Genomic DNA, 14,360 nt, shown 5'->3' with positions numbered 1-14,360 from the left:
TCTGGAAGATTTTATTTCTATATAGAGTTCCACAGCTAGAAAATATTTTAAAAACACTGATTCTACCTTCTCATTTTACAGAAAAGGATACAGATCCAAAGAAGCCGTTTTTCAGTTTTGATGCCAAAATTTAGATTCTGATTCCAAAATTCTAGTATCGGGTTCTCTTTCCCTCTTGCCACCTGCTATTTGTATGGACTTGCACAAGTCAATTTCTATGGGCCTCTGCTTCCTCAGATGCAAACTTAGGATAAAGTCTACACTGCAAATTGTTGTAAAGATTAGAAATGATATGTATAAAAGCACAAGTGGAAAAAAGCTGGCACATGTATGTCCCTAGGGAGATTATCAGACTTCTGGCTACAGGGAACGTTAAATTTAGAGTCATCTAAAAATAACCATTCATCCACTTCTTGGTTAAATTCACCTAGCTTACTGGAAATTCTCATAAGTATTAATAAAACAAGAGTTACTTTAGTCAATAAATACGGTACTATGCTTTCCTCAAAATTCCAAGAATGCTAAAATTTACTTAACTTTTTTTCAATTATCTGGGGATAACTAGAAGAAAAAAGCAAAGAAATGGAGGGTATACAGTTGACTTTACATACCTAGAAAAAAAAGAGAAAGCCTAGCTTTACTCTGCATAAATGAACATGCAGGACAGTCATGTTAAGGTTTCAAAAAAGATAGGATACTACCTGTAAGTTACGTAATAGGTTTCAAAAGCAATTACTATAAAAAACACTCGAGTTACCAGGATTCGTACTGTCAGTCAGATGGTTTTTTCCATGAGCACTTTTAGTTCTTTTTGACACCGGCCAAAGTAATTTTTTGAAGAAAAGAATAATAGTGCCAAGCAGAATACTTTCTGTTGTCGCTGACTTGGTACTGGAACTTTAGGTAGAAGAAAAAAGGCCCTGGTATGTAGTCAACAGATGGCATTAGGGACTAAGTACCCTATACAAGGCAGTGAAGTCTGCCTGCAAAGAAGGAGATGCGGGTTCAATCCCTGGGTCAGAAAGATCTCCTGGAGAAGAAAATGGCAACCACTCCAATATTCCTGCCTGGGAAATCTCATGGACAGAGAAGCCCAGTGGGCTACAGTCCATGGAGTCATAAGAGTGAGATACAACTTAGCAACTAAACAACAACCCAGCAAGGATATAAGAATATTCTTCTTCATAAAGAAATAACTATTTCTCCTGCTGCTGAAGTCAAGTGGGAGCATGGCTTTAAAATGCCTGAAAAAGATTAACCTCTCTTAAGAAATCTAAAGTATTTGAAATGTTGCCCAAAATAGTTCAAAGAAATAAAGAGCAAAGTGACAAAGCAGAAAACAATCACAAATCTGTAACAATCACAAATCAAAGAAAATAAAATTTCACCTGACGCAGGCGTTTATTAGATGTCCCTGGACTACTTTTCCTTAAGTTGCAAAATGCCTGCAGACCTTTCATCCAATCCTACGAAAAAGAGTAACAGCATTTCAAAGAAATATTCTATATAACAGTTTATGCAGTTTCCAGTCATCAATTTGGGTTCTTCCTCAAAATTCAATAGTTCTTTTCTTCTCTACACTCAAGAGTATCCTGCACTTTAAATATATCTGTGCTCCAACAAAGTAAAATAGTGACCAAAACAGTTGTAATAATTTCTGCAAAATATTGATTGTATTATTGCAGAATCTCTAAACTAATCCTAAGTGTCAATGAGTGATTGTTTATTAGCCAAAAAATAAATATACATGTAGTTAAGCAGTTAAACTTGAGGCACCCTAAGGCAAAATTTAACTTGATATACTTTGTGAAAGGAACGCTGACTGTAAAACCAACTGATAATGTGATGACTGATTTGATGACTAGTTTTCTAATTACCTTAGACCATGAAACATATAAGGGATCTGGGTGATTTATAAGCCTTTCAAATATTAATGTTAGATATAAAATATTGCAGCCTAATATTAAAACTAAGTTCCAGATATATTCTCAAATGTTTAATACCCTACCACACTGGAGAAAGGAGAGAATAATTTTAGGTTTATAAATTATAACCATGTTTGGCATACATGTTTCTAGTAAGCTCTGTACTATTGCTTCACTCAATTATGTCTTCAGTGTGTTGGCTACTTCAATGAATCTGAATTCTGTCAATGTTTAGAGTACGTCTTTTAATGGGCAAATTTAAGACTAAATCAATTATCATAGCTTTTATAAAGAGAAGACAATAACCAGAGATCCTACAGGTCACCAAAGTAACAAAAATTTGGAATACCAGTGGCATATTTGGACTTTAAGAGGTATATGAAAACACGAAATATGTAAAGAGTACAGATAAATAAGAAAATGTTGTATATATACATTATGTGAGACACCCAAAACATACTGAAATGTCATCAAGCTGTGTAACACATCTTTAGAAAGAGAGAATATGATAAAATAACTGAAAGACAGGATACTCAAATTTAAGTTTCGTTCCTAACTCAATTTCTAATGATTAAAAAAAATGCCAAAGTTACCCAAATATTATGAGCCCTATTTTTGCAAATTAGGTATAAATACCCATCCTCAAACAGTAAAGAATCTGCCAGCAATGCAGGAGACCCGGGTTTGATCCCTGGATTTGGAAGATCCCCTGGAGAAAGTAATGAATACTCACCCCAGTATTGTTCCTGGAGAATCCCATGGACAGAGGGGCCTGGTGGGCTACAGTCCATGGAGTCACAAAGAGTCAGACTAATACTTTCACTTTTTTCACCCATGAAACAAGTTTTTATGTGTATTACAAGCTAACAATGAGTATTCAATTGTGATATTTTTTCCATGACATGAAAAATGATATTCAATTATGAGCCATAAAACACAATGGCTCGTTCATCAAGTTTATTCTACAGCCAAACATATCTTCATAATTTATGAATCAGGACCCAAGCCAGGATCCAGAGTTTTAAGAGCATCTGTCTCATATCCAGAATTGGCAAATTATCTTCTTTTTTCAATCAAGTCACGTTCTTTCACCTCTAAACTACTTTCAGGTTCCTTCCACAGAGTATCAGCAGAAGAAAATACAGCCATATATCTACAAAATACCACTGAACACCCCAGAAATACTGTGGTTCAGAGAAATCAATGTATTTTTAAAAGGAGATCTTTAAAAACATTTCTTCACATTACTTAAAATTTAATAAAAGTTTTAATAAAGGCACTGCACCTGGATCAATGGCTAATACTGAAAGAAAACATATCTAGACTTAGAAGAAAAATAGAAAAATTCCTCAAATTTTTCCTTGTGATAACTGAATTTCTATTTTTAGATACAGAGTTCAACCAGTGAAGAATAGCCAACGCTTATTAGCAAAACTAACTGACTTACCTTTTTGAGTATACTGAGAATATCTACAAATCCCTTATGATTATACAGAAGTGAGAAATAGATATAAGGGCCTAAATCTGATAGATAGAGTGCCTGATGAGCTATGGAATGAGGTTCGTGACACTGTACAGGAGACAAGGTTCAAGACCATTCCCATAGAAAAGAAATGCAAAAAAGCAAAATGGCTGTCTAGGGAGGCCTTACAAATAGCTGTGAAAGGAAGAGAAGCGAAAAGCAAAGGAGAAAAGGAAAGATATAAACATCTGAATGCAGAGTTCCAAAGAATAGCAAGAAGAGATAAGAAAGCCTTCTTCAGCGATCAATGCAAAGAAATAGAGGAAAACAACAGAATGGGAAAGACTAGGGATCTCTTCAAGAAAATCAGAGATACCAAAGGAACATTTCATGCAAAGATGGGCTCAATAAAGGACAGAAATGGTAGGGACCTAACAGAAGCAGAAGATATTAAGAAGAGGTGGCAAGAATACACAGAAGAACTGTACAAAAAAGATCTTCATGACCCAGATAATCACGAGGGTGTGATCACTGACCTAGAGCCAGACATCATGGAATGTGAAGTCAAGTGGGCTTTGAAAGCATCACTACAAACAAAGCTAGTGGAGGTGATAGAATTCCAGTTGAGCTATTTCAAATCCTGAAAGATGATGCTGTGAAAGTGCTGCACTCAATATGCCAGCAAATTTGGAAAACTCAGCTGTGTCCACAGGACTGGAAAAGGTCAGTTTTCATTCCAGTCCCAAAGAAAGGCAATGCCAAAGAATGCTCAAACTACCGCACAATTTCACTCATCTCACATGCTAGTAAAGTAATGCTTAAAATTCTCCAAGCCAGGCTTCAGCAATATGTGAACCAGGAACCTTCCTGATGTTCAAGCTGGTTTTAGAAAAGGCAGAGGAACCAGAGATCAAATTTCCAACATCCGCTGGATCATGGAAAAAGCAAGAGAGTTCCAGAAAAACATCTATTTCTGCTTTATTGACTATGCCAAAGCCTTTGACTGTGGATCACAATAAACTTTGGAAAATTCTGAAAGAGATGGGAATACCAGATGACCTGATCTGCCTCTTGAGAAATTTGTATGCAGGTCAGGAAGCAACAGTTAGAACTGGACATGGAACAACAGACTGGTTCCAAATAGGAAAAGGAGTACGTCATGGCTGTATATTGTCACCCTGCTTATTTAACTTATATGCAGAGAACATCATGAGAAACGCTGGACTGGAAGAAACACAAGCTGGAATCAAGATTGCTGGGAGAAATATCAATAACCTCAGATATGCAGATGACACCACCCTTAAGGCAAAAAGTGAAGAGGAACTAAAAAGCCTCTTGATGAAGGTGAAAGTAGAGAGTGAAAAAGTTGGCTTAAAGCTCAACATTCAGAAAACGAAGATCATGGCATCTGGTCCCACCACTTCATGGGAAATAGATGGGGAAACAGTAGAAACAATGACAGACTTTATTTTTCTGGGCTCCAAAATCACTGCAGATGGTGACTACAGCCATGAAATTAAAAGACGCTTACTCCTTGGAAGGAAAGTTATGACCAATCTAGATAGCATATTGAAAAGCAGAGACATTACTTTGCCAACAAAGGTCTGTCTAGTCAAGGCTATGGTTTTTCCTGTGGTCATGTATGGATGTGAGAGTTGGACTCTGAAGAAGGCTGAGCGCCAAAGAATTGATGCTTTTGAACTGTGGTGTTGGAGAAGACTCTTGAGAGTCCCTTGGACTGCAAGGAGATCCAACCAGTCCATTCTGAAGGAGATCAGCCCTGGGGTTTCTTTGGAAGGAATGATGCTAAAGCTGAGACTCCAGTACTTTGGCCACCTCATGCGAAGAGTTGACTCATTGGAAAAGACTCTGATGCTGGGAGGGATTGGGGGCAGGAGGAGAAGGGGACGACAGAGGATGAGATGGCTGGATGGCATCACTGACTCGATGGACATGAGTCTGAGTGAACTCCGGGAGTTGGTGATGGACAGGGAGGCCTGGCGTGCTGCAAATCATGGGGTTGCAAAGAGTTGGACACGACTGAGCGACTGATCTGATCTGATCTGATCTACAACCTTTCTTCAGAGAAGATTTTAAATGAGCATTCTCAGTTGAGCCGAACATCATAAGAGTATTTTAAGGTCAATTTAGAATGGAATTTTACCAATAACCCTTCACTGTGTTTTGGGGTTTTTTTTTTTTTTTTGCATTTCTTTCAAAAATTTTTTTACACATGCAAGTTCTTATTGCTTAAATTAAAAGATGATTAGATTTCAGACATCTTTTTTTATCACTGTAAGTACAATAGTTTTCTATTCTAGTTAAGAAAATATGGACTGACTAAAGGTTTATAGTGGTTGAAAAAACATTTAACTTACCTCTGCCTGTTCTGGAGTTTCTCCTGCAAAGTAGAAGATGTAATGTTCTTCACTAAAGTGCTGAACCACTATCTGGAAACAGTTTGGCCTTTAAAATACAAACAAAAAGTTATTAGGAAGTTCAACAAAATGTACTGATTACAGCACTTATACCAACTTTAGAAAAAAAAATCAATATACTTATATAATTTATACAAAATTAACAATTCATTTAGAGAAATAATCCACTGTACTAGATTACTAAAAAGAATATGTCAGCTGCATATACTTTAGAAAGCTTTCTGTCTGTAGTACTGAAATCTATTAAAGTTTAAAAACATTTCAAAGTACTATGTAAATTATTTTAAAATAGAAAAGTTACAAGAAAATTGAAAAGTTAAAACAAAATTGAAGCAGAAGTGCTAGAATTGCATATAGCTAATCTAAAGACTTTAAAACAAATAAAATATGTTACTAAACTTGCAGCTTAAGGATGATATATAATACACATTTCTATGTATTGAGGAAAGACTAGACATTTGGGTTCTTTAGACCCAAAATGTTCTTAATGGCTATCTCTCAGTGGATTATGGGTGATTTTAATTTTCTTCTTTATAACTTAAAAATTTTTTAACAACTGGCCACTTTTCATCTTTTAAAATGGAAATGTCAACAAGCGTATTTTGAGGATCAGATGACCTAATAGTAGTGTACACTAAATATTAGTTCTGTTCTTCCTATAAGTATGTACTGTACTACATATGATTTACTTGACGAGTAAATACAATATTAGTAGTTTACATATTTTTTGAAGATGTGTTGTTTTTCCAATTAGATTTGAAAGTTTAAAAGGGCCTTCAAACTTTTGTAATTTAATAAGTGTTATTTGTATTTCTTGCTTTAACCAAAGAAATATCTTAGACCTTGGTGTTAGAAGGTCATAGCAAAATACACAGAGTACAAGCTTAACATATGGATTAAAGATAAAAAACCATGTCTTCAATGCTTTAAGAATACCACAGAACAGTGGAATATGTCAGCTGAAAACTTCTGACTCTGAAAGTGGTTTGTACCAGACTAACCCTCCTGGATGGATAAAATATAAACCAAACAAAACACAACTGTATGAAGTCACTGGAGAACAATGAGGTGGCTAAGACTTGAGGGACCAAGATATAACGAGGTGAGACTGACATTCTCCACAGCCGTTCTTTTCAAGGTGTTTGCCAAATCCTAAACTGCTTAGGGCAGGAAGCTGAGGCAATAAGCAGAAAGCATCTAAGAGGCTAAAAAGCTAACCAAGCACATTCAGAGTTTCACAAGTGTTGGGAGAGACAAATGAGTTCAGGGCCTTTAGATGAGCTGGCTTTCTGTTGAGACACCTGAAGGGCTATGCCTTCAGAAGTAAGAGCAAATCAGAGATAAAACAGCCTTCACCAATACTTGCAGTTGCTTCCTAGGCAGATCAATATGAACTACCCCTACTCTAACTTATCTGGCAGAAGAACAGTCCTCTCTGGAGGCAATAACATTATGTATAGCTTCTACAGTTTGTCACATACTATGTCCACTATTTAGTCAAACATAAATTGACATTACAGGATCAAATGACTGAAAAGCTGAAAGAAAAACAGATGAGAAAGATCTACATATAATATAGATGTTGAGGACAGATACAACTTTCAAATATTTTTAATAGTAATTAAAATTCTTTGAAAAAGATAAAAAAAAGAATTTTGTTAGATAACTAGAAATATAAAGGATGACTCAAGTGGAAATTATAAAGTGGCAAATATAATAAATAAAATTAAGACCTTAACAAATGCATTTAACTACAGAAGAATAGTGAACTGAAAGACAAATCAGAAGAAAATATCTAACCTGAGGCACAGAAAGGAAAAAAACATTATGAAAAACATAGAGGAAACTGTTTAACAGACACATGGGATGTAGTGGAAGGTTGATAACATGCAATGTGAATTCCAGAAGAGTCAAGTGAGAGTGGCAGCTGGGCTGTTTAAACAGACACTAACGGAGAATTGTTCAAAACCGACAGGAGACATCAGGTCTTAAGAATAAAGAAGCTTTGCAAACACGATAAATTAAAAAAAAAATTTTTTAAAGTAGGCACATATTGATTTAACCTTTGAAAATCTAAGAATAAGGAAAGATCTCAAAGCTTCCAGAGAAAGATGACATAAGTATACACCTTGAAGGAAAAAAAAAATATCTATAGTCTCCAAAAGAGAAACAATCAGAATGACAAAATGTTGGAGACTCTTTACAAGGCTGAAAGAAAATAATCACCAAACCTAAAATGTAATATCCATCAAAAACATCCTTCTTAAAAAGATAAAACAATAAATACTGCCACAGTAAAAGATTCAGCCTAAGAAAAGATAAAGGTGCAAAACTCCCATGTAAATATTCAGTACAGCAATAACTCTGTATGACTGAAATGTCTTTCAACTTGTGCTTCTGAAACAGTTAATATTTAAAGTAAAGCAGTATTAAAAGTCAGAAGTTTAATATAAAGAAACAATATTAGAGACATCTCAATAATACTGAAAAAACCTGGAAAAATTGCACAGCTACACAACTAAAGCACTGGAGAAAACAGCTGAACAGCAGGGCTGACCAGCATTCCTACACCACAGGCTGGGTGAGCATTGCAGTCATCTCTACTGCTGTAGGCTGCCATGAACTTTCACATTAGACTCCACCCAGATGCTCAAGGTAAGTCAGTATACGGGGCTCTACACTTACACAAAGCAAGAAATATACAATGACTTTATCTATTTGATAACACAACAAATAGTGTATTCTCAGTATTTTCAGTAGTTACTGGAGGAAATGTTCACTGCTCCTTTCTCTGGCACTGTTTGCCACCTTTGCTCTCATGAAGGAAGTGGCTCTGTGACAAAAACCCAGTACACACAAAGCAAGGCAGAGCAGCAAGACTGAGAGGAAGCCAGAGGTCTGACCTGCTACATCTGAAGGCCACGTTTCCCAGATTGTTAAGTGAGGGGAAAAAATCTTAACTCCTATCTTACCCAGATTTGTCTTTTTTTTGTTTTTTGGACAGCTGTCTTCAAGAGATATTAAGAAGTGTTTGGGGCTGGGTATCAAGCAAGAGTATCAAGGTTAAATGAATTCATCAAATACTTCATAGTATTTTATGATGATTCACATAGTATTTCATGATGATTCATAGTATTTCATGTTGATTCACTCTTGATGATTCACAATACAAACATGGGCTACAACTTCAGAATGTCCCGCTGTCTGGAAAATTATTTGTTCAATTCAGCATCTCCCAAACCTATTCAATCACTTAAAAGAGGCACTGTTAAATTTCAAATAATACTAATGTGATCTCCTAAACACAATTTGGAAAAAATGACAAGCTTGTACACTCTACAGGTATTTCTCTTGAAGCTTTCCCAACTTAAATAGGAAAAACTGAAGTTGCCTAGTAGAAATGCCATCCTGCAGCAGAAAATAGATTGTTAAAAATTTGTTGTAATTATCTGTGTTTCCTTCATCACGCCTGTGTGCCTTACTCAGTCGCCCAGTCATGTCCAACTGTTTGCCATCCCCATGGGTTGTTCGCCCACCAGGCTCCCCCGTCCATGGGATTTTCAGGCAAGAATACTGGAGTAGATTGCCATTTCCTTCTCCAGGGGATCTTCCTGACCTAGGAAGCAAACCAGCGTATCTTGTGTCTCCTGCATTGAGAGACAGATTCTTTACCACTGGTGCCACCTGGGAAGCCCCCATAGCAATACGTAATAAAATTGCTAAGTATACCCAAAAACACTAGAATGGATTCATAACAGATAGTCCATCTTTTAAGTGGTCAAATAGGTTTATTAATAATACTGATGGTGAAAGGTAAAGAAAGGCCCTTGTTACAAAAATCTAGATGGAATTAAGTGCTGAATTTGCCTTGTGATGTTCAGGATTTACTTCTATTTATTTTCTTAAAAACTGTGACTTTAATGTAAGAAAAAAAGTTTTAATTTCAAACCTGAAATACTCTCTCCTCTTTTCTATTGAAATAATTGTTTTTATACTACAGTTGTCTCTCAACATCAGCTTTCTTAGGAATCAAGTTAATATAGTACAACTGAGTGATCTAGTACTATCAGATGCATTGAGTTAACCAAGAATGATAAAATAGGAGAAAGGCGACAAGAATCAAAGTCATTCAAAAGACTGGCAGTAAGTGCAGGGAAGCACACTGCATATACAAGAGATCCATAGATTTCTATGTGATATAGTGGAAGTAGAATTTTATGCATAAGTTAGTCTAAAAGAGAAAAACAAAAATTATCCTAGAAAGTAAACATGACATTTTCAGATGATTTTCAGGCTCTCAAAATTGGTTTGCTATGCTTTGAAATGATCTGAACATACTAGTTTATTATTAAAACAATTCCAAAAATATATAGGAAACCAATTTCTTACCTGCCAAAGAGACTATCATGAACAACATAGACAGAACACACGCTGAGATCTATTAATCCTTTTGGTTTTGTAGCTCGTTTTTCACTTTCAAAATAAATAAGTTGGGCATCACTGCCCTCTAAGATAAAATATAAATTTTTCCACCTTTTTCCCTTTCCTGTTAAAAAAAAAAACAAATTGTCCTCCCTTAGCCAAATAATGAACTATAAAATCACCAATAGTAAAATCATACAAATGATCATTGCTTAAAAAAAGTCAAATATATTTCATATTTCAATTTTTATTCCCAAAGCTTCAATAATACCAATCCTTATAAAATGAGAAAAATGTAATCTATCTGTAGAAAAATATTTTGTTATATTCCTTGTTTTAATGAATTACAAGGTAAGTGACAAGGGTACCTTAACAGTGTATTTAGAGATTTCATTACAATAAATCATTAAAATTCTCGCTTAGCATTAATTCTTTTCTGGTCCTAAGGGAAAAAAATCTCTTCTGCTAGTCATGCACCCCTCATCCCCCACATTTCTTAATGCCAAACTGAGGCAAATATATAAACTAGAAACCTCAATACCATGAATGTGATAAATGTCAATAAGAATTTTCACTTAAAAAAAGTTATGGACAGGTGACCAGGGGACCAAGAATCAGATGCCAACTTGTTAAATTCATATCTCAATAAGATTTATGCCCAGTACTCACAATGTTTCTATTAAGAAGCTGAATCTTTAATCTTAAAAGTTTACACTTACCTTTTTTTAGAAGATAACCTTTTTTAACAATATTTTTATAAAAGGCATCCTTTGTTTTACGACGAATTGTATTATAAATTTCCTTGCCATCCACTGCATCATTCAGTACTTGTTCTTGATCCTGAATTTTCAAAAATATTAAAATTATTTCATGAATTCTTTATGGAAATGAAGTAAAATCTACTAAACTACCAACTTAAAAACCAGATTGTTCCTGTCTAGACATTAAAAAAATAATAATACCAAAATCTAAAATAATGTAACATACATATTAAGAGATTCTGCTTTCCAAAGAAATTTTCAAAAAGGTACCCTTACCATTTCTCAAGAACTATTTTTTAAAATACAGTTTTTTGTGTGCTTTATAGCAACACTGTTTTGAAAACATGCATTTGTCCCAGCATAACTGATAGATTTGAACCAATTTGAGCATAAAGCAAATTCATGTTTGCTTATGCACAATTACATCCTCGAGAAATTCTAAGTCAGTGCAGAAAGCTGCACCCAGCTGAAATGCGATGCCTAGGAATACGCAAAATACATCCCAAAAGCTGAACGGCCTGCCCAGATTCACTGAGTGTTATAAGCCATATCCATCCAGCCACATCTGGCGTCCTAATGTGTCTGATTTCAGACAGTCCTCCTTTTACCACTTCCCACTATTTACAACCCTTCTGATGGCCTCTTCCACAAGAAAACTTCAGGCCTTTTTCAAGGTAAAGTGCCTTATTTATTGTACTACTTGATGCGAAAGTAACTGCTGTTTTTGCATTGTTGAATTCTGCCATCTGATTTTGGAATACATTCTTAAATAAATGTGTTTATGTTATACATCATTTTAATGCGTATTTCTCGCTTTATGCTTTTTTGCTAATGACTTATTGCTGTTTAGTTTTTAGACTGTGGAAATGATGTTAAGACAAAAAGCAAATTCGAGCGATTTTTTTTATTCAAGTTCAAATGCGTTGTAAAGCAGCGGAGATAACTAGCAACATAAACAACACATTTGGCCCAGGAACATGAACATATAGTGCAGTGGTGGTTCAAGAGGTTTTGCAAAGTAGGCCTTGAAGATGAAGAGCATAGTGGCTGGCCGTGGTAAACTGACAACGACCAATTGAGAGCAATCATCAAAGCTGATCCTCTTACAACCACGTGAGAAGTCGCTTAAGAACTCGTGTCAATCATTCTACAGTACTTGGCATTTGAAGCAAATTGGGAAAGGTGAAAAATCTCCATTAAGTGGGTGCCTCATAAGCTGACCAAAACTCAAAAAAAATCATTTTGAAGTGTCATCTTCTCTTCTTCTACACAACAATGAACCATTTCTCTATCAAACTATGATGTGCAACTAATAGATTTTATACAGACAATCGGCTCAGTGGCTGGAGTGAGAAGTTCCAAAACACTTCCCAAGTCAAACTTACACCAAAAAGAGGTCATGGTCAGTGTTTGGTTGTCTGCTGCTGGTCTGACCTACTACAGCTTTCTGTATCCTGGCAAAACATTACATCTGAGAAGTACGCTCAGCAATTTGATGAGCTGCACCAAAAACTGCAATGCCTACAGCTGGCTTTGGTCAACAGAAAGGGCCCAATTCTTCTCCATGAGAATGCCCAACTGCACATTTCACAACCAACACTTCAACAGTTGAACAAATTGGGCTATGAAGTTTTGCCTCATCCGCCATATACACCTGACCTCTCGCCAAATGCCTACCACTTCTTCAAGCATCTCTGATGAGTTTTTGCAGGGAAAACACTTCCACAACCAGCCAGGATGCAGAAAATGCTTTCCAAGAGTTTGTTGAATCCTGAAGTATGGTTTTAATGCTACAGGAATACACAAACTTATTTCTCAGTGGCAAAAAAAAAATGTGTTGATTGTAATGGTTCCTACTTTGATTAATAAAGATGTATTTGAGTCTAGCTACAATGATTTAAAATTCATGGTCCAAACCCGCGATTCCATTTGCACCAACCTAGTATTTAAATCAGAGAAGGCAATGGCACCCCACTCCAGTACTCTTGCTTGGAAAATCCCATGTATGGAGGAGCCTGGTGAGCTGCAGTCCATGGGGTCGCTAAGAGTCAGACACGATTGAGCGACTTCACTTTCACCTTTCACTTTCATGCATAGGAGAAGGAAATGGCAACCCACTCCGGTGTTCTTGCCTGGAGAATCCCAGGGATGGGGGAGCTTGGTGGGCTGCCGTCTATGGGGTCGCACAGAGTCGGACACGACTGAAGCGACTTAGCAGCAGCAGCAGCAGTATTTAAATATTTCTTACCTGTTTAGCATATTTCTTACCCATTTTAAATAATTCTTACCCATTACCACATATAAAAACTCTGCTAATTGTTACTAGTTTCTTATCTTTATGTGTCACTGATGATGCTTTTCAGTGTTGTACCCGTAACTCCACCTTTCCCATAATCCTGTGGGGTTTACTGGTTTTATGACACTGCACTATAGGAAGGCATGTATCGTAACTGCTAAATCCCCACAACCCCCTACAATAAAAGAATTAGGATGTCAGGAAGCATATAAAGATATAAGTGCCTTTATAATGATCTTCCCCAAAGAAGTCAATCTTCAATATTACCATCTAGTCCAATGGACCCAATTTTAGTTTGTAGTTTCTTGTTTGAGCAGCTCTTATTAATTAATAAGAATTAATGCAAGAATTAATATTTTATGACTTTTTCTTAGAGATTCATGGATCCGGCTGACCGTTTTATATCTAAGATATGTTATAGAGTTTTCATGAATCCTATTTTTTCCTCCATCTTTAAACACTCGGCTATTTTATCATCCTAGGAACCATTTCACCATGACTCAACAATTACACTCAAGTATGCTGAAGAGAATGGCGAACCACAGCACACAGACCAAACCTAGCCCACGGCCTGTTTTTGGACGTAGAGTTTTTACTGGAACACAGCCGTGGTCATTCTTTTACATACTGTGTGTTGTTGCTTCACTACAAAGGCAAAGTTTAAGTAACTGAGACAGAGACTGAATGGCCCACAAAATCTAAAACATTTATTATCTGGTCCTTTACAGAAAAGTCTGCCGACCTCTGGCCTAGAGGCTGATGCACCAGTGAAATACACCAACTACTGCATCACCTTTGGCGCTTTCTCCTTTGTTGCCAACTACTGCAGCATCTTTCAAAAAATACAAAAGGCCATCTTTGTTATCTGTTCATTAGTTTTCACTGAGTGCAGATCAAAATTCAGAATTCTTAATTTTTTGCCCATATTAGCAAAAAGAAAAAAGTGAAAAAGATGTTTGACACTTATAAAAGGAATCAGATGATGAAAGCAAAGCAACATCAATACTCTGATCTACTGTGATGATAAAATTGATTTTTATAAGCAAAGTTTCAGAC

General features: G+C 36.0%; 1 protein-coding gene across 1 annotated transcript in view; it reads right to left on the bottom strand.

Annotated features, from left to right (window-relative positions):
- RASA1 (RAS p21 protein activator 1) overlaps positions 1-14,360 on the bottom strand; it is a 109,853-nt gene that overhangs the window by 16,614 nt on the left and 78,879 nt on the right. The window contains 4 exon segments of the mRNA NM_174449.2: positions 1,389-1,466; positions 5,766-5,853; positions 10,215-10,371; positions 10,967-11,087. Of these exon segments, the coding sequence (NP_776874.1) occupies positions 1,389-1,466; positions 5,766-5,853; positions 10,215-10,371; positions 10,967-11,087 (444 nt within the window).

The sequence above is a fragment of the Bos taurus genome, chromosome 7 (genome assembly GCF_002263795.3).
Source record: "Bos taurus isolate L1 Dominette 01449 registration number 42190680 breed Hereford chromosome 7, ARS-UCD2.0, whole genome shotgun sequence".
NCBI classification, from domain to species: domain Eukaryota; kingdom Metazoa; phylum Chordata; class Mammalia; order Artiodactyla; family Bovidae; genus Bos; species Bos taurus.
The sequence above is the reverse complement of the archived record's forward strand: the minus strand, read 5'-3'. Positions and strand labels throughout refer to the sequence as shown.